Genomic DNA, 27,980 nt, shown 5'->3' on the forward strand with positions numbered 1-27,980 from the left:
GGTTAAACACTGAATATTTAGATAGTACGCATTTTGAATTTAAAAACTGGGTTCTATAGGGAGAATAGGTGTGTTTGTTGTCCACATGACTAAGTAACAAAGGTTTTATTAATAATAATGTTTCTTTGCCCAATAAATCTGGCTCCAAAAACCTAGTTAGCTGTGAGGTATAGTGTCTTTAATTTAATTAACTTGGAAAACTGCATTCTATATCTACTTCTAAACTTTGACATTAATGTCAGAATTTTTACTTGCCTTTCCCTTCAGACAAAAAGGCAATGAAAAAGATGCAAATAACACAAGTTGGTAATGTGACTATTACATTATTCCCTTGATAACTCGTGCCAGGATAACTTGCAAACCCACTTATATATAACATGTAAAACCAATTTTTTTAAAAAGAAAATACCCCCAAAACTGGCCCCCGTTTGTTGAACATGAAGATAATTGTGATCAAAATTGTTAAACGAAACCTTGGTATATCATTAGTTTTATCATCAAAAAACGAATTTTCTTTCCAAAAAAAACATTCTCAAAACACTACAAATAATATTTTTGAAGAAATTTCAACCAATGAAAATTTCACTAATGCCTCTTGGTAGTAACACTTTAATAAAAAATAATAAAAAAATTAAGCTTTGTCAACTGAAATTCATGTTTTAGTTCTATCTTTTAATTTGGTTACAGTGTAATCATCATAAATGCTATCCATGTCACACTTTTTCAATCGACTTTCATAGCTATTATCTCCAAGCATTTCTGTGTGAGATCCTAACTAAACATCAACCATGTTTTGATCTCGGACTTCCTGAATTATTTGTTGTATAGTTCCACTCAATAAAAAGCATACCTGCACTGCATTAACATGTTAATTTTCTATCACATCAAATAAAAGGCATGAAACAAAATAAAAGATGCATGCAAATTCTACTTGCATAAGAGCTAGTAGTCACAAATGTGTGTCAGATAGAGTCGTTGCAATTGAACAATCTAATAATGCAATAAATATTATGATCTAACTAATATAATTAAACGACCTTCAATTAGACTACTAATTTACAAAAGTGATTAAAGACAGCAAGGCATCCAATTATAACTTGGTGAATAAGAAGCTTTGTTTCAAATAAACATTCATTAGGAGACAGTTCAAGAGTTTATCTGACCTTAAAATTCCCAGAGATTTCCTCCAGTATGAGAAGTTTCACTAAATTACAGTACTTGCAGTGAAATCATGGCATTAGTATTTTACTAATGGATCAATTCAAAATAACTGAGTTTCAACATTTACAATTGTTTCACATAAAAAAAATAATCTTGTTTTGTTGTGAATCATCAACAACAAAAACCAGTGATACGGTAATTGATACAAGAGAGTGAACAACTTCAGTAGGAAAATATTTTTATTGACAAATATTACCAACACAATTATAAAATGAGTATTCAGCTGTTAAACAACCTGTTACCCTTCCCCCTTTGATTTTTTGATTGCCAGCAGGGATGGCATTGTAATTATTTCAGGTCCCTCAGTAACTTACACCCTTGTTAATAGTGACATCTATGTTTTAGGACCCAGTTGAGCATGAGAGGAAGAGACGTATAATAAAAAAAAATAAAGAACAGGCGTATAATAGAAAAATAAGGAATAAAGATCATGAACATTCACCTAGCATCAGCAGCATCACTTCATCTTATGAATAAGAGTTTGAACTTTTAAGGAAATAATTTCTGAAATTTTAATGTTTATTTTTACTAAGCTGAAAATAATATTCAAACCTGGTCATGATCAGCAAAGAATGCAAATTTTGGCTATCTGACAGTTTTGCCTCTGTACTTAAATACCACGTCCTGAATTGCACAAATACCTAAGTAGCAGATACCCAATAGCCCAAAGTTCAATACACATTTAGACGAACCAAAGTGTAATCAATGATTACATATTTCACCTCTACTACCGGTAATACTAGTCTCCAGTAGCCACTGTAAGCATTATCATGCAGAAAATAAATTCAAAGAAAGGTCATCTTGGCCCCTTTTCTAACTTGAGACCTTTTTGCTTCATTTATATTGGCACTACAGCCAGTGTTTAGGTAGCAACATTTACACTGTATGGCTTGGTTTAGTTTACAACTTGTAAAGGTTTACAAAACCAGGAAAAAATGTAAACAAACTTGCATGTTGCAGTCATGGATGCATGTACCTGTTCCATAGTTATATACTTCCATGTCAACGCTTAAAATGACTTTGTAAAAGGAGTTTTCTAGAAGTAATTCTTTTCTTAAAGTATGTATCTGTGTAGTTTTTCTGACCTTTCTCATCTCCATTTCAGATAATGTGTTGTTTATGTTTGGGTATCTGAATATCTATAATATCATGGGAAAAGTCACAGAATACTCAAACTCTTATCTATGATTTTCTTACCAAATGTGGCATAGCAAGGGAAAAAAATAAACAAGTTTACAAGAACTATTTACAGTGCAAAGTACACAACAATGACAACATCACATCCGGTTGATATATGCAAATTCTGGGGGTGGGGGATCATATTTTAAGGGACAAAGGAAAACAGTAGATAGTACTTAATGTGGTTCTAGTGCCACAAATATTAGATTATCTTTCTTGCTTCAACAATTTTACCATTTCAACATAGTCATCAGCATCACAGTATCATCAATTCCTTGGAAACCAGTACTTCAGATATGCAGCAGTATATCTGTGTATTTCACTCAAAACAGTAAAATACTTGATTGTTTTCTTTCAGTATATCTACCAGATACACAATGATTTTATCTTTTGCTCAAAACATCAATGCTTTTGTGTCAATCTTTGTGCCAACAAACAGATGATTGAAACTTCAGGTCTAATGTTATTGTCTGGTACCACTTGCTTTACTGATGAAATAACTAAAAACCATATTTTGGGGATGTGAACAAGCATGGTAAACAAGTCTAAATTTTATTGCCAAAATTGACAGATTGTTTGCTTGCTCATTTATTGCATAAAATCAAGCATTCAGGTAACATCAGACACATGCTCAAAATGCCAGGAATAATACATAAAAACCTGTAAAGCATAAGTTTTGGTCTCAAATTTCAACAATTTAAGCTTTTTTCCCAGTCAAATGAGTTTGTCGTTAGCATCAATAGTAAGACTTATTCTCTCAAATCTGTTGACTCAGCCTATATTAAATGGTCCAAAGACACATGATGGAAACAAGACTTTATCTGAAACATGTATTGTTTTAAAATGGATATTAACTGCCATCTTACAGTTTTAGTTCCTTTAGCCATTATGGCAATTGCTAGTGCAAAACATCGATGTAGATGAATGTACATTAAAGGAAAAAAATAGGCATATATTTTGTTATTTTTCTTCTCATGATAAAGCATGCCCTGTGGGCACACAGTGATCAAGATTTGACAGGCATTGGACAATGTCCAGCTCAAATGTGCAACAATGGGTTCATCTAACGATGATACTGACATAATTTATTAAAATACAGTATTTTCCTTTAATTATGTTTGTGGTGGCTCTATTGGACATAAATCTGCCCCGTCTTACTCTAGGGCCAAATAGACATCATAAAGTGTAAAACCACCCCGTTTTACACTAGGACCAAATAGACATCATAAAGCGTAAAAAACCCATGTTTTACACTAGGACCAAATAGACATCATAAAGTGTAAAACCACCACGTTTTACACTAGGACCAAATAGACATCATAAAGTGTAAAACCACCCCGTTTTACACTAGGACCAAATAGACATCATAAAGCGTAAAAAACCCATGTTTTACACTAGGACCAAATAGACATCATAAAGTGTAAAACCACCATGTTTTACACTAGGACCAAATAGACATCATAAAGCGTAAAACCACCACGATTTATACTAGGACCAAATAGACATCATAAAGTGTAAAACCACCACATTTTACACTAGGACCAAATAGACATCATAAAGTGTAAAACCACCCCGTTTTACACTAGGACCAAATAGACATCATAAAGCGTAAAAAACCCATGTTTTACACTAGGACCAAATAGACATCATAAAGTGTAAAACCACCATGTTTTACACTAGGACCAAATAGACATCATAAAGTGTAAAACCACCACAATTTATACTAGGACCAAATAGACATCATAAAGTGTAAAACCACCACGTTTTACACTAGGACCAAATAGACATCATAAAGTGTAAAACCACCACGATTTACACTAGGACTAAATAGACATCATAAAGTGTAAAACCACCACGATTTATACTAGGACCAAATAGACATCATAAAGTGTAAAACCCCATGTTTTACACTAGGACCAAATTGACATCATAAAGTGTAAATCCACCACGTTTTACACTAGGACCAAATAGACATCATAAAGTGTAAAACCACCACGATTTACACTAGGACCAAATAGACATCATAAAGTGTAAAACCACGTTTTACGCTAGGACCAAATAGACATCATAAAGTGTAAAACCACCACATTTATCCAATTCAGGAGTAATGACATGATTTTCCAGAAGGCCACTGTGACTACCATATTGGATATCCAAGTGGCATTATTTGCATTTAGGACCAAATAGACTATTGGATTAATGTGTGTGTGTAGTTCATGTAAAACAGACCATCCCATCAGCTTTTCTAGTCTAAAACCAGTACAGGTAAAATCACAATAACAATGATGTGAACACAAATTTATAAAATTAGCAAAAACTATTTTTTTAAAAATATTTAGAAATCTGTAGTGATTTACAAAATACTGCAAATCAGTCTCGCTGGATTTCTGTTGAAGAAAATATGTTATTGGAATTATTTTTCCTAAGTTAAACAAAAACGCAATCACCTGTTACAGAGCTCACCTTTAGAAAGCATTCTGTAGCTATTCCAAAAACAATAATTATCATCCAGAAAATAAATTCGGACAAGACTAATCCAAACAAAACGTTGACCAGAGCATAATGAGATAACCAGTAAGATGAGAAGAACCATATTTTTGTAAGAGTTCTAAGCCACAAAGCATAGGGTTAAAGTCACATGCTTTGAGTGACTTTGAAGTTACAGCCAGTTTGATCACTGCTAAATTACAATGATTAGACTCATCAAGTGAAACTTGACATGAAATGCATGCAGTCCACTCATCCAATTCCAACAGTCCTCATTCATATATACAATGGTACTAATCTGCTGATTTCAAAATCTGTCTCCGGTAATGTGAACTACCCTATTTTAAACACCTTTATAAGTTTTCAGCATATATGAAGAAGAAAACCTAAACTGATCGTGCTCAGTTTTTTCACATACAAACTGGTAACTTTATATTGCAAATTGTTACATGAATATAAATTTGAAATTGTTACATGAACATAAATTTGGAAAAAAGTCATAAAAGCCAAACCGAAAAACTAATCCTCTGAACCAATTTTGTTCACACTATCACTGGAACTGCACATATTTATTTTGATTCACTCTATTCCACAATGCATAGTCCTCAATATTGAAGATTTAGCACTGGATAATTGAACTAAGAAAGTATATTTTGAGGAAATTCAGGATGTAAAACTAAGTATATTTTTTGCCATTCTTATTACCAGCTAAAGAAGACAGTTTATGCCTTGTCACTTGGATGTTATTTGTAAGGACCCTGTCTGGCGTCTATAGCTAGCCTAAATCCAAAACAATGTATAAAAGAAAAGTTAATTCGGAATGTGCCAAAGCAGCTGGTATGTGGCAGTCCACGAAACATCTCGTTTAGTTCATTCAGAAACAAATTTAATCAACCAAGTGTCTACTACGAGAGTGTACATGATTTGTTACAAAGTTGTTCCTAATACACATATTGGGCACACACGAGTTCAATATGAAGTTGAGCGCGAGTGTAATATCGTAAAATACTGAATGATTCTAACAATGTAAAGTTAACGTAAGAAAAAAAACTGAGCATATAATAATTGGGTATTTGGGATTCCTATCAGCTTCTAAAATATGCTGAAAAATCAACTGAAATCATAAAATTGCATATAATATTTATACGTCTTCTATGTTTTTTAAGACTTCCACCCTGATATTTACGTTGTCTGGGTCGATCCAAGCAACATCAATTTCAGGGTGGACGTCTTACACTGTAGGACTGCATAACACATTAAATCCCTGTTTGAAGATATATATTTAAGGCAAGTAGTGGGAAAACAAATGCACACCAAACTCTTCATTTTTTTTTTCTCTCGTTTTGGAGGGGGATATAAATATTTCAAAACGTTAAATACTTCAACATTCCACAAGCGATCATCCTTAAAATGATTATTATTAGAAGGGCCATCACTGACACTTGTTCCGTGCACACCAATACACCCGTACTGAGTTATACAAAAGTGGAGCATGGCTAAACATCCATTAAAAAATAACGAAATGATTACCTGCAGTTCCATTTTCGAAACACTGATCCTCACCAATCTGTCCTTCGTCTTCCATGCCTGTCAATCCCAACAGTCAAACCCGAGTTATGGAGTACAGCTACGACAAATTCCAAACACAGGTACAAACTATAATGTACATGCAGTGAGCCGGCCCTGATTACAGGTAGTGTGCGCACACGTGTATCTTAAAAAGCCTTGTGTAAGCAAACCGGGAGACCTAATATACATCAAACATTGATCTCCTCAATTTAAAATCTGGAGTACATTGAAGCCAATACAATATTCTGTGGTCAATTACAGTCCCACTGTCAGTACAACAAATCAGGAGTATTTCTTTCAACTGGTGGATCAAACCATTCACATGACAAGATTAAACCGCTCTTTTAGGGTCATCCAAGGACCTTGACCCTGCTACTGAGAACCTACCAATAAAGTACTAGCAGTGCAAATACGTTGAGTGAATGAATATACCTTTTGATTAGATAGGCTGCTACTGTCGTAGCAAGGATATATTGGTGAACTATGGCGTTACACTTCTATAACATTTTAATAACGTCACTCTTTATACATTAAACACAGTCTAGTGTGCTGTTAACGTGTCATATATTATATCCCTAAAAGGATAATGAGATCAGACAAATCTATCAGGCCGGCCGTATTTATTTAGTCGCTGTACAGCCCGCAAACTATCTGACAGGTCTATTGATAAAATGTCTGAATTGGGGTTATAGCAAGTATAAAATCTACAGAACAAATACTTCAGGTTCAACTGTACAAAACACACAGTAAACTACTCATTGTATTATGTATACAATTTATTTAGAGATGTATATCATACTGAACATACATTAGTATCAGCTGATCACAGCACAAAGACCCCCCCCCCCCGTATAATTAGATACAACGACCAGTGGATAATACATAAAAAAAGCATCAATTTGAAAATTAAAAAAAAAAGAATTTGTATGAAAATAAACAAATAAGCAAACTGGACATGTGCATTCAGTTGCCAAATGCAGTGAAAAACAAAGGTAAATGTATATCATGTGCCAGTGTGTGTGTTTGCGTGTGTGTGTGATTTGGATTTTTTAACGTAACTTTAACAATTTTTCAGTCATATTGCTATGATGTCTGCTGTGTGGCAGTTTATAGCGATGTTTAGCACTGGGGCATCATGCTGCAGACATGTAGCATGATGTCCCACCCAGTCACATTATTCTGATACCAGGCTGACCAGTCCTAACTCTAACCTCTTAATGCTGAGCACCAGCGAGGCAACTGTTACTACCATTTTTTAAGTCTTTGGTATAACTCTGCTGGGGATCACTAAGCCACCGGAGCGGTTCAGGTGCCAGTAACAAAAATGTGTGTTTGATTAGGATTTTTAACCTGGCTTTAACAATTTTTCAGTCATATTGCTATGATGTCTGCAGTGTGGCAGTTTATAGTGATGTCTAGCACTGGGGCATCATGCTCCAGACATGTAGCATGATGTCCCACCCAGTCACATTATCTAGGGAGGCAGCTGTTAGTACCATTTTTGTAAGTCTTTGGTATGACTTGGCTGGGGTTCGCACCCACGATTTCCCACTTCCGAAAAAAATATAATGGATCATTCCGAACCTGATAATGAGACTAAAACTGTGCAGCAGAGATTACTCTTAAAAGACTCTTTTAATAGCAATGCTTTATACAGTACCCCATCTTAAAGGGGCAATGTGCTCCCATGTTACTAATATTGGGGAGGCCCTCGAGTGGCAAAGTGGTCTAAAGCACTCTCCGTTACTGATCAATGGCATCTCACCTGTCTGTGTGGGTTCGAGTCTAGGATTCGGCCAATGTGAGTATGTGAGAAAGCTTGCCAGTAACTTCTCGTGGGTCGGTGGTTCTTCCCAGGGTTTGTTCTCCACCATTAATACTGGCCGCCATGCATAGCCTATCGTGTGCTGAAAAATGGCGTTAAACCCTACAACAACAACTAATATTGGGAAACAAAATTTACTCCCCTTTTACCAATACTGGGAGACACACAATTTATTCCCCTGTCACCAATATTGGGTGACACAAAATTTAAAGGGCACAAACAACTGTTTGCATTAAAATGTAATGGTAAATGCACAAAGCCAAGATTTGGAGGAGACAGATCCAAAACTTGTGGGAAATCACAACCCTGCACTCAATGTTGCAAGTAAAAAAAACTGGTGTTATTTATGGAATGATTACCATCATAAACAGCAAGTGTCAAATATAAAACAGATCTCACTGAACCAGGGCAACAAAAAAATTCCCTCAATTATCAAGGGCACTGAAACTCATTTACAATGAAAATTTCAAAACCACAAACTTATTGCTTTTGACACAAGTTAATATATCTACAGTACTGAACTATGATCCATATATGCCATAATTTGCACACATTATTTGTTGGGTGAAAATTAGCACCAAAAAAAGGTAATAATGAATGCATATTTCTGGATCTGTGCATGCTGCATTTGAGAAAATCATTGTAAGAAAAACCACAAAGCAAACCTTGATTTCTTTACACTTACTAGTATGCATGATGGAAGTGCAGTTAACACTTGATTTCTTTACACTTACTAGTATGCATGATGAAGTGCAGTTAACACTTGATTTCTTTACACTTACTAGTATGCATGATGGAAGTGTAGTTAACACTTGATTTCTTTACACTTACTAGTATGCATGATGGAAGTGTAGTTAACACTTGATTTCTTTACACTTACTAGTATGCATGATGGAAGTGTAGTTAACACTTGATTTCTTTACACTTACTAGTATGCATGATGGAAGTGCAGTTAACACTTGATTTCTTTACACTTACTAGTATGCATGATGGAAGTGCAGTTAACACTTGATTTCTTTACACTTACTAGTATGCATGATGGAAGTGCAGTTAACACTTGATTTCTTTACACTTACTAGTATGCATGATGGAAGTGCAGTTAACACTTGATTTCTTTACACTTACTAGTATGCATGATGGAAGTGTAGTTAACACTTGATTTCTTTACACTTACTAGTATGCATGATGGAAGTGCAGTTAACACTTGATTTTACAAGCTATGAATAAAACTAGATCGAGGTTCAGCATGACCATCTCACACTTGATGGGGACATTGCTTACACTTATCATCATGAGCTTTAACACAATGAAATTTACCCAAAATAATAACTGTACAATGTACAAGTACACAGTGCAGGTGTTACACTGTATCTTTAATTTAATTCGTAATAAGCCTACATTTATACAATCGTGTTTTAATAAGAAAGTGTATGAAAGACGTTGTAAATTTATAACTAGACAAGAATGAAAACATCCTGACTCCATTTTTTAGGTAAATTTTGACTGAAGAATATGAGAACTGAAATTGATGTAAATTAATAAGCATGATACATTTAAATTCTTCCTCTGTAAGTTATCGAGTGATTGGGCTCAACTGGCTCAATTTGATGCACAAATCAATTTCTGAAAGGTGGGGTAGGGAATTTTTATTAATTATTTTGTTTTACAGGGGGGTGGAGTGCTAGGGTTATCAATGAATAATGAATGACCGAAAATACACTTTTTATGGCGGGGGTGGAGACTGGGAGCGGCTTTAGTAATATTTGTCCTTTAAGTGAATTTATCATCTACATTGTTGGGCACTGAACTTTAAATATAAATTTAGCTTTCCTTAAACATATTGTATATTAAGCTAGTCATAATCTATAATCCTTCATACATTCAAAGGCATTATCAACACTGTAGTCAAGAGACAGACTGTACCTTTTGTTAAATCTGTATTACTTTGCTAAATCCTAAGCACCCCATATGTTTCCTAGTGCACTAGTTTTAAAATTAGGGTATAGGTAGTTTTTAAACAAATTTTAAAAATTATATATATTTTAATGTTTAGCATATATCATGTAATAAGCATTTCAAGTACTGGACTAAATCAACTCAATTCATCAATTAGATACACAAATCGATTTCATGACTTTTTTAAAATGTTTTTTTTACTCCTTGAGGGGCAAAAAGTGCTAAGGTCAGCAACGTAAAACGGATGGTCGACTGATCAGAAACACACATCTTATTTTACCAAACAAGAATTCACTTCATATAGGATTTAAATTAAGTGTTACATTATTACAGACCAGTTCAAGCTATATCCTTTGTGGGGGCCATGGGGTCGAATGGTTTTGGACATTAATATCTCTTGGTTATGTCAACAGCTCATCCAAATTGCATATTATGTGACTGGCAAACATTTGTTATTCCAAAATATTTGTTATTGTATTTCAGACACTAAATTAAAAGATACAAATGAGTAAGTACACTTGTTTGCGCAATTAGAAGTACTTACTTAGTTTCTCTACTTACTGATTTCTAAATTGACATGAGAAATTCGTCAGTTTAAATGAAATTGCATTCATTCAAACCATAAGCATGGATATAAAATCCAGTGGTAGGAACCCCTCTTTTGTCATAATTGATTGGGCAGTGACCCCTCTTTTGTCATAATTGATTGGGCAGTGACCCCTCTTTTCTCCTCACTGATCTCCTGGTTAGTGTATCAACCCTAATCACTGGACACTCTCAGGACTTTGTAATCTGAACTTGATTCTTAAAGAAATCATTCAGTCATGGGTCTGGCTTATAGGGTTATATTATTTTGAGAAGAAATGATTAAGTTGCCAGGTATATCTATATCAATGACTTGATTATAGCATAAAGTGTAATTGATAAAGTGAAACTGTTATCTGCAGTGGAAAAGCTTGTTCTCAGAAGGGTAATGCTTCTCTGACCTCTGAAACATCCCAGTCATAGAAAGTGGGATTTACTTTAGCGGAAATAAATAATTTTCCAGTCCCTATTCCCTAAACATTAATAATAACAAGTTTCCTCAAACTCCTACATATGGGTTTTTAGAGCTTTGTTTTATATTTTAACATGACCGAATTGATGCTGCTGACATCAGCATTTTTCTCTAAAACAAGGAATGACAAAAAGCTCAGTGATTTCCTACTGAGTGAATGAAAAGTGATGTCAGTTATGAGTATTCATCAAGTCCCCTGAACTATGGAGTAAGGTTTTAGAACCATTTTTCAGTATTAACTTACTGACGACCACTATGACCACTATGAATATGACCAAATGATAAAATGTTCTCCATCTGAAAACACACCATATCGATGAGCATGCCAATGTGATCTTGCATACCTCAGGTACTCATTCAGAAGTCCAGTCTAATTGCAAACACCACAGACCCCGATCTTCCATCATATAATATACTGGCAGATCAGGGTCTACACTGTTTTTTCTACTTCCTGCTTCCAAAAAAAAACTTCATACACCTAGATATGCCAGCAAAAGAATGAATTGTGAACTAAAGGCATATAAATCAATAAAATTACAATGTCAAGATTCACCCTTCTATATCATCAACACATTTTATATTGAAGGGCATATAAGGTATCTTCATACTCCTTCCTATATCTGAGATTTTTGGACTGTGATTTGGAAAGGATAAGAATGGTAAAAATTTCAACTGGTTAAGAACAAAATTTTCTAGTGCAACTCGTTTAATACTGGTGATTTGGCACAATTTTGCACGTTGTCCCATTTATCATTCTGGGATTTTATAAACTGTACTATAATATATAGGTCATATATTAGGAATGTAATGGTAGGAGGCATAGCAATTAGTCGTAACTAAATACACATACATAAACTATCATATAAGCCTGGTCCAAGTGCAAACAACATCAACATAGATCTGCATCAGGTAATGCATTGGTAGACCAGGGTCTGTGTTGTTTGTTCTCCTGATTAGTCCAAACAAACTGCACAGACCCAGATCTGTTGGTGCATTATGTGATTACAGATCTGGGTCAGTGCAGTGTGTGGTTGGATCTGACTTGTAAACAATTATATACCATAGATGTGCTTTTAAAGCCCATGAAGGATACAATGCACAAAAATAAAAATGACAGTTTTCTGAGATTGATACTGTATGACTTGAATACCAGTATGGTACTTTTTTGTAAACTGATAACCATAATTTTATTATCAGTTAGGAAGAGCTATCATTCAAAATCATGTTACAAGTCATTACATCCCTACTCAGATAGAAAAAAAATAACATGTACTATCTGCCCTACAACAAACACCAAGAGCTTCTAATTACAGCTATCAGGTCAGACAGGTCTACATGTAACAGCCAAATATCCTACCACAATGTTATGTATACTTGGCAAAACTTGTGGAATAAAAACCCACAAACAAGCTTCATAACATCAAAACTTATTATTGGAGTATGCCATCCCTTATATATATATATATATATATATATATATATATATATATATATATATATATATATATATATATATATATATATATATATATATATATATATATATATATGATAAACTGACAGCGATAAATGTTTCATCTAGTTTTATTTCAACCTGCTGCTGATACTGGCAAATATTTTTATTGGCCAGGAAATTGATGAGCTATAACGACATGTTATTTTATGTAAATTTATGTAAGCGCAGATTATATCCCAGATATTTAATTGTTATAGTAGTCATTATTGGCTATTAAGCAAATTTAGAGAATTATTTAAAAGAAAATGTGTTGGCTGCAAAAGACAATTTTATTTCGGCATGGCCATCTTTTTATAGTCTTCTTGGTTTCGCACTGTTTGTTGTCAGTTTATTGCATTTATCTAAATCCATTTGACACGTGATCCCTTGCTGGATCCAGTGCACTTGAAAGGATTGTTATTCGCCATATAATTTGTATTCTTTATATATATCAGAGGTGGAGGTCTTCTATTAGTCAAACATAGGACACACACTTTGAATATCCTCTGCAGAGTGACTTTTGGCCAGAGTGCATACCCTGTGAATGTCCATGAGCAGTGCAAGACAGAACACAGATTACACACTGCTTTCCTGTTTTGCTTGCAAAGTGTTGGGACAACAAAAGTAATGGCATAGTTCATATACCATAATCATACTTGCTTATAAGTTGAATCCAGCTGCAAACTGCACAGACACAGATCTGCTGTTACAGTATAAACATGCAGATCTGAGTCTTTGCAGTTTGATAGGAGTGAAACAAACACAGATCCTGATCTGCTGGCAAAATATACAATGGCATATCAGGGTCTATGTTGTTATTTGTTAGACAACTTCCAAGCCAATATATATGGTATGCAGTTATTACACATGAGAACAAATGCAGAAGTGTGTTGATGGGCATCACTGAAAACAAATAGTCCACTTTCTCTAAGAACAAACCGCTCCAGTGGCCTTGTGGTTAGAGCGTCCGCATCGGATGCGGGAGGTTGTGGGTTTGATCCCCAGCCGAGTCATACCAGAGACTTAAAAAAATGGTACTAACAGCTGCCTCTCTTAGCGTTCAGCATTAAGAGGTTAGTATTAGGACTGGTCGGCCTGGTGTCAGGATAATGTGATTGGGTGGGACATCATGCTACATGTCTGCGGCATGATGCCCCAGTGCTAGACATCACTATAAACTGCCACACTGCAGACATCGTAGTGATATGACTGAAAAATTGTTAAAGCTACGTTAAAAATCAAAATCACATCACAAATCACACTTCTCTAAGAACAAACAATAAAGTCTGGCAAGGTTATATACAGTGAAACAAGTTGTTACACTGAAAGGTTTTATTTTTGGGAGGAGGTAGCAACCCTGACCTTTAATATAGACAGGCTTACACCAAATTCAACTGGTTGCTTAATTTCTACCTTTTCCAGTAAAACTCAATATGCAGACTATTTTTCTTTATTAGATAACAATAATTTGAACCTTGGATCTTTCAAACTTAAAAACGCTTTTGTATCTTTAAGGCAATCCACCAATGAAGTTTTTTTTTATATGTACATGTGCATTAGACCTCAAGTTATTTTGAGGATTAAAGCAAAATAAGTTACCTGAGAGACAGGTTATTAAGAGATAGATGGATAAAGTCAGTTATATCTACAACGTGATGAGGCATCAGGTACACCAAACTTTATCCCAAACAAAGACTAAGCATTTGTACATAATTTAGGACATATTTATATGCAAAACTGCAAATAAATGTGACAATACATTTTCTCACGAAGAGGAAATTCAGAAAGGAAAATAATTTACCTAAACAAGAAAGGATGACTATACTTAACATGCAATATCAACTAGGCAAAAAGCTTAGAGTGTTTACAGCAGACAAAATATGCAGCCACCTGTTACAGCAAACCTACCTCACTCAATGTTGCTGGTAAGGGCTGCATACCACCAATAAGGGACAGACCACTTAGAGGCAAGGCCCAGAAGTTTCTTTTCAACCAGATTTTTTAAAACTAATTGTTTATCTCAATGTAAAAGAAAATTTCCAACCATGTTCCTTTTCTTTAAAGGTAAACAGTATTTTTTGCAAGCTATATACAGGCCAGAATTTTTCCTCTCAATAAAATCCATGCTTCTCTCCAACTCCCCTTAATGGTCGGTCCCTTACTTATTGAGTAAAAACCCACCTAAGACATCATCCATGCCTCCTGCAGCAGGTAAATCTGTTTGTCTGAATGTGTGGGGAAAAAAAGACATCCTGAACAAGCTGATTCTCAGTATCTTACACTATAACACAATCTTATCTCCCAATGGAATGCATGCCCATCCTTTGATGGGTCACTATCTGCACAGCATAAACAAGACAGCACACTAGTAGCTCAGGTGACTTTGTCCCTCATTCAAAACACCACAACTGATGATATTATCCAGAGTGATAATCTAATAAGGCTCCCTCACATGATCTGAATGCAGTACTGTTGAGTAAAATCAATATCTTTGCTACAGGGGAGAAAAGTAGCTTGATTTAAACTCCAGTCTGGTCTTCAAGCCTTGATCCTGCCAAGATAACACCCTATGATAAGATATGTACAGCAAGATAAAGTACATAAGCCTGGCATAATGGACGAATATAGACAAGTAAAAACTAAGCAAAATTCAAATATGAAAAGTGGAGGCTGGGAGCAGGACAAGGGAGGCAACTACACCATGCATATCTTCATCATTATTACCACTCAAGCCCACAAGCTAATGATGTCTCTCTTTGTAGAGAAGAAAACTTCCAGTACATTAAATATGTAAACCACTTGCAAAGACAAAGAATAAATTTCACATAAAGTTAATTAAAATATATTATTTTATCAAAATGATAATAAAAAAATTCAAATAAACATGATCCTACTCCATGAGCCTCAAATGACCATTATAAAACAATGGGGTCCACAGTATGCTACCTCGTGCCTTTTTGACATAATGCAACCACCTTTGTGTTGCCTACTATGAAGTTAATTCCACATATTGGTTGAGATTCAGAACATATTTAATTTTTCAAGTTTTGACTTATTTTATTAGTTCCTCCCCAGAGTGACTTGGATTTTCCATTCAGTGAAAGTATATAAATGGTTTTATGGTGGGTATCTCAATACTTTCAAAATTAAGACACAGAAAATAGACACCAGAGTTAGGACAGACCCAAGAACATGTTGACTGCACAAGAATATTTACTTGTCTTGCTAAGCAAGTGTAGATATTCAAGTACATACATAAGGGTAGGACTAAGTTATGTCAGACATTCACAAAGGGTAGAGATAGACCTAAAGATTGCATAGACAACTTATAAAAGTATTAGGGTGGAAATTTCAAAAAGTCATGTTAGTTCAAAAGAAAGATCAGATTCAAATTAAAAGCATGCTTTATAGCAAAACTGCATCAAATTCTATCAAGATGTACTATGCAGAAGGTAGACATTGGTATATCTGTCCATCCAAGCACACACAGAACATTTTAAATTTTTTAAATGATTTAGATTTAATGTAAACAGGCTGATTCCAATATGATCAACATCAACATTGTTGTCTCTTTTTTCTTTTCTGGTCTGGCTATTATCAATTCAGTTTAAAGCAGAGCTTTTAACATCTTTTATCTGGATGACACTCATAAGAATTTATACTTGTTAATCTTTATCCAGTGTTCCTAAACTGGTTACATTTGATAACTGTATTGTGCAGTCATGGGCATGGTTGTGGGTGCACTGCACATATACCAGTAGTAATATTTGATAACTACATGTGTATTGTGCAAACAAGGATGTGGTTGTTGGTAGGTGGGCGCACTGCTGGCAGTTACATTTGATAATTGTATTGTACAAGCTGGGGTGTGGTTGTTGGTAGGTGGGTGTACTGCTGGCAGTTACATTTGTTAATTGTATTGTACAAGCTGGGGTGTGGTTGTTGGTAGGTGGGTGTACTGCTGGCAGTTACATTTGATAATTGTATTGTACAAGCTGGGGTGTGGTTGTTGGTAGGTGGGTGTACTGCTGGCAGTTACATTTGTTAATTGTATTGTACAAGCTGGGGTGTGGTTGTTGGTAGGTGGGTGTACTGCTGGCAGTTACATTTGATAATTGTATTGTACAAGCTGGGGTGTGGTTGTTGGTAGGTGGGTGTACTGCTGGCAGTTACATTTGTTAATTGTATTGTACAAGCTGGGGTGTGGTTGTTTGTAGGTGGGTGTACTGCTGGCAGTTACATTTGTTAATTGTATTGTACAAGCTGGGGTGTGGTTGTTGGTAGGTGGGTGTACTGCTGGCAGTTACATTTGTTAATTGTATTGTACAAGCTGGGGTGTGGTTGTTGGTAGGTGGGTGTACTGCTGGCAGTTACATTTGTTAATTGTATTGTACAAGCTGGGGTGTGGTTGTTGGTAGGTGGGTGTACTGCTGGCAGTTACATTTGTTAATTGTATTGTACAAGCTGGGGTGTGGTTGTTGGTAGGTGGGTGTACTTCTGGCAGTTACATTTGATAATTGTATTGTACAAGCTGGGGTGTGGTTGTTGTTACATTTGATAATTGTATTGTATAAGCTGGGGTGTGGTTGTTGGTAGGTGGGTGTACTGCTGGCTGTAGTATTTGATAACTGTATTGTACAAGTTGTGGAGTGGTTGTCTGTATGTGGATACATTGCTGGCAGTTACATCTGATAATTGTACCGTACGAGCCATTGTGTAGTTGGCTGGTGGGTGCACTGCTGGCTGTAATCTTTGAAACTGTATTGTATAAAACAGGGTGTGGCTGTTGCAAGGTCGGTGTACTAGTGGCAGTTACATCTGTTTTTAAATAAAACCATCATAATGATTAGTATATGTAATGCACTAAGCACTTCAAGTACTGTGCAAAACTGGCTCAATTAGACACATCAATCAATTTGGGAATGTTTTTATAAAAACAATTATAATACATATTTTTACAACATGGGAAGAATTGATAAGTGCACCAGAACACATTTTTTTAAGGCCTAAAGACAAGCATCTTAGACCACTTGGCCCCTGTTGAAGAAAATAAGAGTGCAATAATAACATTAACTACAGCAGCTGCAACAACCCACCATAATTAAAATTACCATAAATTGTATTGCATGGTTCACCCCCATTTCTCTGCTGTACCTCCACCCCAGACAACAATCTAGGGGTCAAAATAAAATATCAATCACATATTTGCAGCATATTCTTGCTCTCACTGCATATATAAAATGTTGGGAAGGAATATGTGTAGATTTGATTTAACCGAAATCTATCTGACTTATGATCCCCTTTACTGTAGATGGTTACCCAAGGGGAACATAGCAAAATTGATTTGTGATCTTCCACCCAGTGGGTTATGAGATGTGGCAACTAAATAAAAGAGGGATGGACATCAATTATTATTATTATTATTATTATTGTTCACTGCATCTTATCTGTCATAATTTACTTCAGTCAAGTATACTTGATTGTTTATCTTTGATGCAGACTATCTTGTTTAGTGTACAGAAAGCTGAGAAGTTGAAACTCTCTAGAGTAAAGACCAATACGATGTAATGAATAGCAATTGTTTGGGTTAATGTCACCAAAGCATGTTAAGTACATTTTAACAGCAATAATTGCACTTTACAAATTTAATAATTAATCTCTCCCCCCTCTCAACTAATCAACAGAATGTTAGCCCCATGGAGCTTTGTCCCCTATTATCTTTAGTTTACACAGACTAATGAAAATAGAGCAAAGATACCAACTGTGTATGACGTAGGCCCAAGACACTAATGAAGGGTAAAACCAAAAGAGGACAATACAGCAGGTCTCTGCTGAATTGCTTCAGAGAGTTCTGATTGGCTGAAACCTACTGCATGAGATTTTAAGGCATTTGTTTATCTAAACCTGATCTGCAGTACAAGGATTAAGCCAAAGCCAAGGGAGAATGCAGCCTATGTATCACTCGGATATGAGATTATCCTCCGAGATCTACCTCTAATTAATCCCTTGCAACTCTGAATAGCAACTCTGAATAGCTGCAGTCACATGGAAAATGTTCAATAACGACTAAAACTGTACAGTCATAGTAAGTTAAGGGGTGAAACGATTAATCGATACATCTATACTTTCCCATATCAATACATGAGCTGTACAATTGATAAAAATTATACTTACCCTATATATATTACTTTTAGCAGTTGTGAATACTTATTGGACATTTGCTAATTTATTCTTTACATTGAGAATTCATCTGAGACCGATGTGCCAGGCATATGCAATCATTTCCTATCACTAAAAAGAAAAATTCTAATGAGAACACCTTCTACAAAATAGTAAGAGACTCTCTTATATCATTCAAAATCTGCACACACCCACACCCACATACCAAGTCAATTCCATGCTAATTATTTTATCCATTGGCATATTCATCCACTGAAAACATATATCAGCATAACGAAGACATTAGAGATTTGTTCTCCATGTAATAACCACTTTCATGCAAAGTTTCTTTTGCTTCATGTCTTGTCTACTTGGCTCAAATCTGAAAACACTTCTGGTGTGTCATGCAGTGAAATATGTTACATATAATTCTGATGGGCAGAACTCCAATTCACTACTGAATTAATCACAATTTTGACCAAAAGTTCTAATTGGTGAGTACATTTTGCAGAACAGTTGGCAGCTGTTGACAAAAAAGACAACTCACTGATTATAATTTAGCTCTCAGTCATGGTGAGCAAATGTTTGTAAATGGCAACTTTATTTATTTTTAAGTTGGTTGTCATTCTGCAACCAATAAATCGGACCAACTTGAGCCCTGATGGGTGGTTACTGTTTGTTCAAGTCCAAGGTAAAACAATAGCAACCAATCAAATCTAACTGTAGCTTATTTAATGCGGGACACACACCAAATGTACTGGCATCCAAACTCAATCCAAACAGATACAAAGCACGAGAAACTTCATGCTAATGATTTGTAGAGTACTTAATTGTGCATGGGGAACAACTTTGGAATGTCTCTTTATATGCTGATATTTGTAATCAACAACATAACATTTCAATGGCAAATGCAAAATGAACCTCAAAACATTAGCACTGAATTGGCACTGGAGCAGGTTCCAAACCACTTAAGTTATAATCACCTTGTTAAAATTTGTAAAATTAAGTCTATTTTGTCAATAATTTACTTTTTCACTGACAGAAATGAGTGTCTGTGGTCATGGTTGTTTTGCATACGCAGGAAGTACAATGTGATAGATTTGGTTGCTGGTAGGGATGGCACTGGGCTTTGCCAATGTCGCAAATTGTGATTTCTTTTACCCAATGGCTACAAAATATACCATCTGGCAAATTTTTGCGACAACATTTTTTGGTTGTATATACAGTCTTGAGTTTGGGGGGGAGAAATTCAAAGGTACAAAAGGAAGCAGCAAATTTGGATATAAAATGTACTGGGAGCTATCTATTGTTACATAAATCATTTGTTCATATCGACAAGTGCATTTCCAGATCATAATCCGATTATGCAGACACCAGGCTCTGATACGGATACTCATGCTACCAGATTAGTTACAATCGATTAACCTCCAAAGACCGGAAAGGATTGGCTGCATTCGACCATTTGTTTTGGGGGTCTTTTTTTAATGTACCCCAAAAAATAGTTTTACTGAAACTTCACAGGAAATTATTACATTTGATGCACTAAATACTGAACAAATGAAAAACAAAAATAATAAACCAGTCAATCAGTGCTCTTCTACAATTATTTGATGTTACAGACACAACAACAAACCAGCATTTGTTTGGTCCTCAAAAGTTTGTATAAGTGCTGGCTTCATTAACACATGCACCCTTCATCAAAGCAAGCTGCCAACAATTTTCAATAAAAACAAAGCAGCTTTCATCAAAAGAAGTCGACCCCAAACATAAATAAAAGCAATGGAATCTGATCGATTACTGCATTTTCCAAAGTGATTTGAACACTTTTACTGCGCCATGAAAGTTTCTACTTTGCAGGAAAAATGTTTAGGCTCATGATTGCTACCACAGGTGGCATAAAATGCAAATTAAATTTAGAATCTTTTGAAACCATATATATTTAGCTGCAAAGATGTTAGTTAATCTTTTTATTTTGTTTAATTGTTTTCATTTCCCAATTAAAAGCCTCATCCCTTTGGTAGCTTCGGCAACATGTTAGCTGTCTACAGCTGTCCAAAATCTAGACCATGTACATGTGGCATCTAAACAACTATAAAGCCACATGCTACTGGCAACATTGAATATCTCATTGAATTGTTTAATGACACAAGTTTGTTGACAGTGGGATACAAGGACTAATATTTTTGTTTTCTAACATAATGTGAATGGTATATAAATTTTCTAACATGTGATCCATACTAGAATTTATGGATGTTTCATATACATGTACAGTACCTTTATGCATTATAGATTCTTCTACACAACTGTAAGTTCTCAATACACATGTGTATTTGAGGTTAGCTTTGTCTTCAATTAATCAAAATTTCAATTCTTTATTTTCTTTCCGTGTAAATCCTACTCACTGATGTCAGGCCACCTCTTAACAAATTTCACTTACATGCAAAATTTTAGTTTTGTAGCCCTCCTCCACTTATTTCTAAATCCACTTAAGTTGGCAATATTACCTTGGTAACAAGGATATCAAGATAAATGAGTAATTCTGTATTATGAAAATGGCAACAGTTTTGGAAAATTGGCAACAAATTATTTAGGGTGGCGATATTTTGGGCAACAACTTTCTTAATGCCAGCACCATCCTTGGCTGGTCATCTCTCACAATCAGTCCTAGCACAACGAAATTGCAATATTTCTTATGTTTTGAAGATAACATTAATACCTTCCAAATTCACACAAAGACATAAAACTGGTAATAAGATTTTTGTTGAAGCATTCATTTAGTGCCAAACAAAGGCCAAACAGGCTGAATTAAAATCACAGAAAACAAAGAGGCAGACTGTATGGAAATAGTTTAAAATGTAAAGAGAAACAGCAGGAAAATATTGCTTTACATGGAATCTTTTGAGATCTCAATAATACATGTCAATTTAATTTGATTTTGTTTTTATCTTCTCATATTTGAAGTATAGCAATTGCAACACTGTGCAAAAACTAAATAGCTTTTAAAAAAGACAATTTTGCACACGAAAATTGGAATCAGGTCTTGTGGAATTTGACTTGGGGATTGTGAATTTTTTTAAGTTACATGCCCTGGGCCAATGTATATAAAATATAATTTTCTTTGAGCACAGACACAGAACTTAAATTCAATCTGAAATTAAATAATGGTGCCATATTATAACAGGGCACCTTTATTCCAATAATATCTGTAAATAATAAGCAGAATTATTATAATGCAGCTTAAATCTATATTAAGTTTCAAGAATAAAAACAAATTTGTTTTGTGGTAAGGACTTGTCATAAAAGAAAATCCCATTTTAATATCAAGGACATAAGAGCAGCAACTTCTACTATTGCTATTAAAAAAGGCAACTTCTCTACAAAACAAGAGCAAAATGATATGTGAAACTAATTTTTGTTTACAATATATTTTTTAAAAAAATCTGCATTAAAGTAAAGTCTGAATATAAATTGCAACAGAAACTAAAAAGAGATGATGTGATGGTCAGGAGGTTACAAACTGCAGTAAAATTCCCCAATATACTCATTTTCTGATGACAAATTCCCTTCTGCAGGGATGGAGACCCCAAAATAGTAAAATATCTAATAGTAAGAACTGTATCTAGAAATCTCTGGAACTATGCCATTCATCTCAAAACTCATATTAGTAGATGGAACAAATTACTCTTTAATGTGCTACATAATTTAATTCTTACTGCTGGGCACAGTCCGTTGTTGTAGATGTGTCTGTATACTTGTACATAAGATATCTATCATCTTTTATGTTTAAAATACTTTTACTTTATATCTATACTTTAATTATCTTACCTTATTGCAAAAATTAACCCTGCAAAACATCCTCTTGCTTGAATAGAATTATATGGAATTCCTTTTAAAATCCACTGTGACAGAAGGACTACACTGTAAGAGTGTATGTATGTATGTATAGTTTAAAAGTGTACTGCCTAACACAACATTAAACAAAGTCAGGTAACGTAACTTTTTTTCTTGCAGGACATTTGGTCGATCAAGTCTTTGTAGGCAAGATTAAGGTCCTGCAGGGCCAAACTGCCAAAAGTGCCAGGTGCATAAGTACTAGACCCAGTAGAATTATGTTTGCCCTTATTTAATTGGTCAATTCTTTAGCATGTTACCTATCAACCAATGTAAAGCTAACTTACCAATGCATATCGATGTCTTGGGAGATGATTACCAACATGGTACCAACAATTAATAGGATTTTACACACTGTTTCTTTGTCCACTTAAACAACAACTTTTGCCACTCAAAATAGTTTGTTTTCAGTAATGACCAATTGTCCAATGCTAATTTCCAAGACTTAAACCTGGTGACTGGGACAATCTTTAATGTTTACAACACTAACATAACTTTATGATCCAAGATGGAGATGATGCAACTCAAGATTTTTGTTTATATCCAGAAATGCTCACAAACAGCATTCACTTCAAACCTTTCTTTTATCATCTGATTTATTTTGAGAAATATAGCATTTACAAATTACACGAGTCATACGATCATAGATAAATCTCAAAGGATACTAAATTTATCCAAAAGTACGCTCTCTAGTCATGGCAAATTCCTTTGGATTTTTATTGTTTGTTTTTATTTGAAATATATTTTGCAGAAATATTCTCAAAGGTTTTATTTTATGTGCACAGTTAAGCCCCACCCCAAATTTTCCTGTCAAGCCACAGCAAACTATAGTCAACAGAGACTTTTGTAAAGCAGTTTGTAACAAGTGCAGTGTGCCTTCAAATTCACACTGAAAGTCATGGCACTTGTAATGTAAATTTATAGCATAGGGCAGCATGGGCTTATATGATAAAATAAAAATCAAAAAGGGTTTTTATTACCAAAGAGCAATAAAAGTACCAAAAACAACCCCAATGATATGGTGAAAATATGAGTGCTCCCGATGGCAATGTTCTTTGTAAACAGCAAGAAGATAATAAAAAAATAAAATATGATCATAAACAGTATGAATCTTCATTAAAAAACAATAAAAACAAATAAGGTTGACTGCAAGATAAATTTCTGAATTAATGTTAACTTCCTTCAAGAAATTTAAGATAAAAGATCTTTACCATATCAAACAGCTGCTCCATGTGCACATCATTGACGTAATGATCGTGTGTAGGTTGGAGATTGAAACAATCTATCATAAAGTGGTTCACGGTGAATGGTTCATTGCAAGAAAAGCACTCTGGCCGATCTTTACAAGTGGGTTATATAAATATGACCCAGTCTAATTCTTGAACTTTTGAAAGAAGGCCTATTGCAGATATTTGTGTCATGTATAATGCTTACCACACCACTCAAAAACAAATTGTGTTTTTACTGATATAAATGCAGTGAAATATTTTTGCTTTTTATTACTAATAAACTTTCAAGGTTAATTAATATGAACCTGGATATATGTATACAGTCTTCTCAGGTGCATTTCCTGGATAATTTCACGTGTTGTTTATGTCTATACTGTATGTTCAACTTTTGTCCATGATTGAAGATTTTAAGAGTTATTTTGGAAACAACATAATACACAGATAGCGAATGTCTCTATACTCATCAGTGCTGATGATTTTTCATTTCTTTGGGAGAAAACAGAGCTGAACTGGACAAAAAATTTCAGCTTACCAACTAGAGTAATAATCTACAAGAAGTAATTGATAAAACCAAAGTGCCATGAAACTGGAATTATTCAAAATATCACGTAATACTGTACTCTGTGGAAAAGTACATGCTCAACAAACTGATTCCAAGTAGGTACGTCAAATTATTTCTGAAATGTTAAAATCCTACCATCAGATCGGCCAAGGTTAGCTAAACCATTGTGTGTGTTGTGGCAAGCATTTTACTCCAACAGCCTCAGCACCTAATAATGGCTAATTGTGTTGCTTTGCCATAAAACACCAAGCAAAATAAATCCTTTTGTTAGTCATTTGTCAGCTAACCCAAATTTCAAAACACATGAAATTGATGCACCTTCCAGAATTAAAGTTCTGCAAATTATCCAATCACATTATTACCACTTTAACACTTTGTTGCTAACAAACATGAATTAAAAATCAACAATTACTGCAGATCTTTCATTAGTTTTTCAGAAATTCATGAACAATGAAATTAACCTAAAATTATGCAGCAATAATTTGTATAAATTTTATTTGAAAATCGACATCAAAAAGTTGTTTTTAATGTTCTGTTGGCTATATTGTTCCCTTAAATCTTATGTCTGAACAACAGTTAACTGTGCAAAGAACAGTGTCAAGGTGTGTGTGTACTTGTGATTTGGATTTTTATCGTAGATTTAACCATGTTTCAAGTGTCAAGGTGTTGGGTTGTTTTTAGTCCAGAGACTTAATGCTACAATAGAAAATAAACTGATGTAGAAAAATGTTCATAGATAATGTACATGAATGGTCTGTTGAAATATCCCAAATTAGCATTACCATTAGTGGACAGTGTCATGTTATAAGTGCGGAACAACAGCCAGATGGAAACATGTATATGCTAGACCCTGAGGCTAATTATTCGCTTCATAAATGTTGCGAAATTGGTGGGAAACATTGTTATTCTGGGAATTACAAAGGAGTTTCGGAAAGGAAGATTTTAGGGGCCGGAGGAACTGTAGGAAACAGAGATGGGAAATACCCTGGTACAGTTGGTCCAGAGTCTCTGGGAGACAAGAAAAGGAGAGAACAGAAGTGAAGAAAGTGAAGGGTGAAGGACGTGGTTGTTTGACTGAAGGTGTACTGGGTACCAGTCAAGAAATACTACAGATCATGAGATGAGTAGAAACACAGGGAAAGAGGAAAATCTATCACACTAAGTCAGATGATGAAATAGGCAGTAACTTGGTCGAGTGAAAGACGAGTGATAGGGTTTTGAATATTGAATTTCATTTGAGGAAGGATTATCTGTAAATGAATGGAATTAAATTTGTTATTTATTTGAATTTCACCTTTTGTGTATTCAGTAATTTAACTGTCTGCATCGCTGACTGGGGGCTCGAAGCTCTGCATCTCTATCACTTCTAACAAAAATGGGCCAGGATAAGTCTTCTGTAATATTTAAAGATAATACTGGGAGCACCCCACCCCAACCTAAGGTAGTCAGTGACAAGAGGCCCCCATTACAGACAGAAACTTCCTTGCAGAGTCTGAGATCAGTTTCTAGCTTTAGATCAGTTTTCTTCACATGAATTTTCTTCCCATTAAGTAAAGAAAATTAGATGCTCTGGCATATCTTCATATAATATGTATCATTTTTTTGAGTAACTAGCCCATGTCCAGTCAATATTCGTTGTATACCACGTATACTCACATATAAGTGGAGTCAAACTACAAACAACAAAGACCCTGATCTGCTATAGGATAATGCACTTGCAGATCTGGTCTTTGTTGTTTGTTCTACTGATTAATCCTAACAAACTGTACAAACCCTAGGCCAATAAATCAGCCCCTCACCCATGAGGGACCAGCTTCGCACTGCTAAATGAGACCACCGTAAAGCTGAGAGGCTTTGGCTTTCCACCAGACTCACTATTCATAAGCAAATCTATGCTGCCGCTAAGAAGAATGTCACAAATATAGTCCATGCAGCGAAATCAGCCCACTACAGTACTAAGATAAGGGAAAGTTCCAGCTGCAAAGAGCTCTTCGAGATTATTAACAAGCTAATGTCAAGGAACAAATCTACACCACTTCCAACTATCTTCTCTCCAGTCGACCTTCTGGACAAGTTTGCAAATTTCTTCCATGATAAAGTACAAACCATTAGAGATAAGCTTGACACCACAGTTTCAATGGACTCGTCATCACCATATAGTTGGGATACAGACTTTCAGCAGCAACCATTAGCAGCATTTGAACCTTTATCTATGGATTTCGTACGTACAATCCTGATGATGAGTACAGGCATTCATGATACAGCCTTAATGTGGTTCAAATCATATTTGGTCAACAGGACACAAATTGTGTCTGCAAATGGAATACACTCCAGCCCAATTGATCTATGTTTTGGTGTTCCACACGGGTCTGTTCTTGGACCTGTTGTCTTCATTCTATACATTCAGCCACTCTCAAGTGTCATAGATCATCATCCAATGTCTCACCAATTGTATGCTGATGACACAAATATACAAATCTAGCCACCCAACTGAAGTTGATGCTACCATCCAAGGTGCAGAGAGGTGCATTTCTGACATGAAATCATTGATGACATGTAACAAGCTGCAGATGAATGATGATAAAACTGAGGCCATTCTGATCATAGCACAGAGACTTTCTCATTCACATCCTTTACCTCAAACAATAAATATCAGCAACACCAACATTAAATTCACAAAATCAGTATGAAACCTAGGTGTTACTCTGGACAGTACTCTCACACTGCACCAACATGTCATGAACATATGAAAGGCTGCATATCTTGAGCTGATTTTGATTTGATTTTGATTTTTAACGTAGCTTTAACAATTTTTCAGTCATATCACTACGATGTCTGCAATGTGGCAGTTTATAGTGATGTCTAGCACTGGGGCATCATGCCGCAGACATGTAGCATGATGTCCCACCCAGTCACATTATCCTGACATCAGGCCGACCAGTCAACACTAACCTCTTAATGCTGAACGCCAAGCGAGGCAGCTGTTAGTACCAATTTTTAAGTCTCTGGTATGACTCGGCCGGGGATCGAACCCACGACCTCCCGCATCCGATCTTGAGCTGAAACGCATCAGCTCCATTTGTAAATATCTTTCAAATGATGCCACTAAAACACTTGTGTGTTCATTAGTACTTTCAAGACTGGACTATTGTAACTCAATTCTGTCTGGTTCATCTCAATATTTACACAAAGACAGTGATCCCATTCAAGAGAGCTCTTAAAACTCACTTATTCTGACTGCAAGAACAAGCTTAAAGACCTAATAATGTCTCCTACCTTAAATATTTTCAGCACGTTTTTTATATTTTCTAATTTCATGGTGTTGTTTTTTGTAATCATGTCCTTATATA

At 35.1% G+C, this 27,980-nt stretch overlaps 1 protein-coding gene across 9 annotated transcripts in view; it reads right to left on the reverse strand.

Moving 5' to 3' along the window:
* The window catches only part of LOC149808475 (echinoderm microtubule-associated protein-like 2), a 175,666-nt gene that overhangs the window by 142,426 nt on the left and 5,260 nt on the right, over positions 1-27,980 (reverse strand). For 4 of the 9 annotated variants that reach the window (XM_089977860.1, XM_089977851.1, XM_089977820.1 and 1 more), the window contains exon 1: positions 14,971-15,414. The exons of 3 other annotated variants lie outside the window; for them this stretch is intronic. In XM_089977860.1, coding sequence (XP_089833986.1) covers positions 14,971-15,040 — 70 coding nt within the window. In that variant the 5' untranslated portion in view covers positions 15,041-15,414. Of the gene's footprint in view, positions 1-6,417; positions 6,792-14,970; positions 15,415-27,980 lie in introns of those variants that run through there. 2 more of the 9 variants (XM_089977869.1, XM_089977885.1) reach the window with 2 other exon arrangements.

Source organism: Sinohyriopsis cumingii, chromosome 1 (assembly GCF_028554795.1).
Source record: "Sinohyriopsis cumingii isolate HCF-2022 chromosome 1, ASM2855479v2, whole genome shotgun sequence".
NCBI lineage: Eukaryota > Metazoa > Mollusca > Bivalvia > Unionida > Unionidae > Sinohyriopsis > Sinohyriopsis cumingii.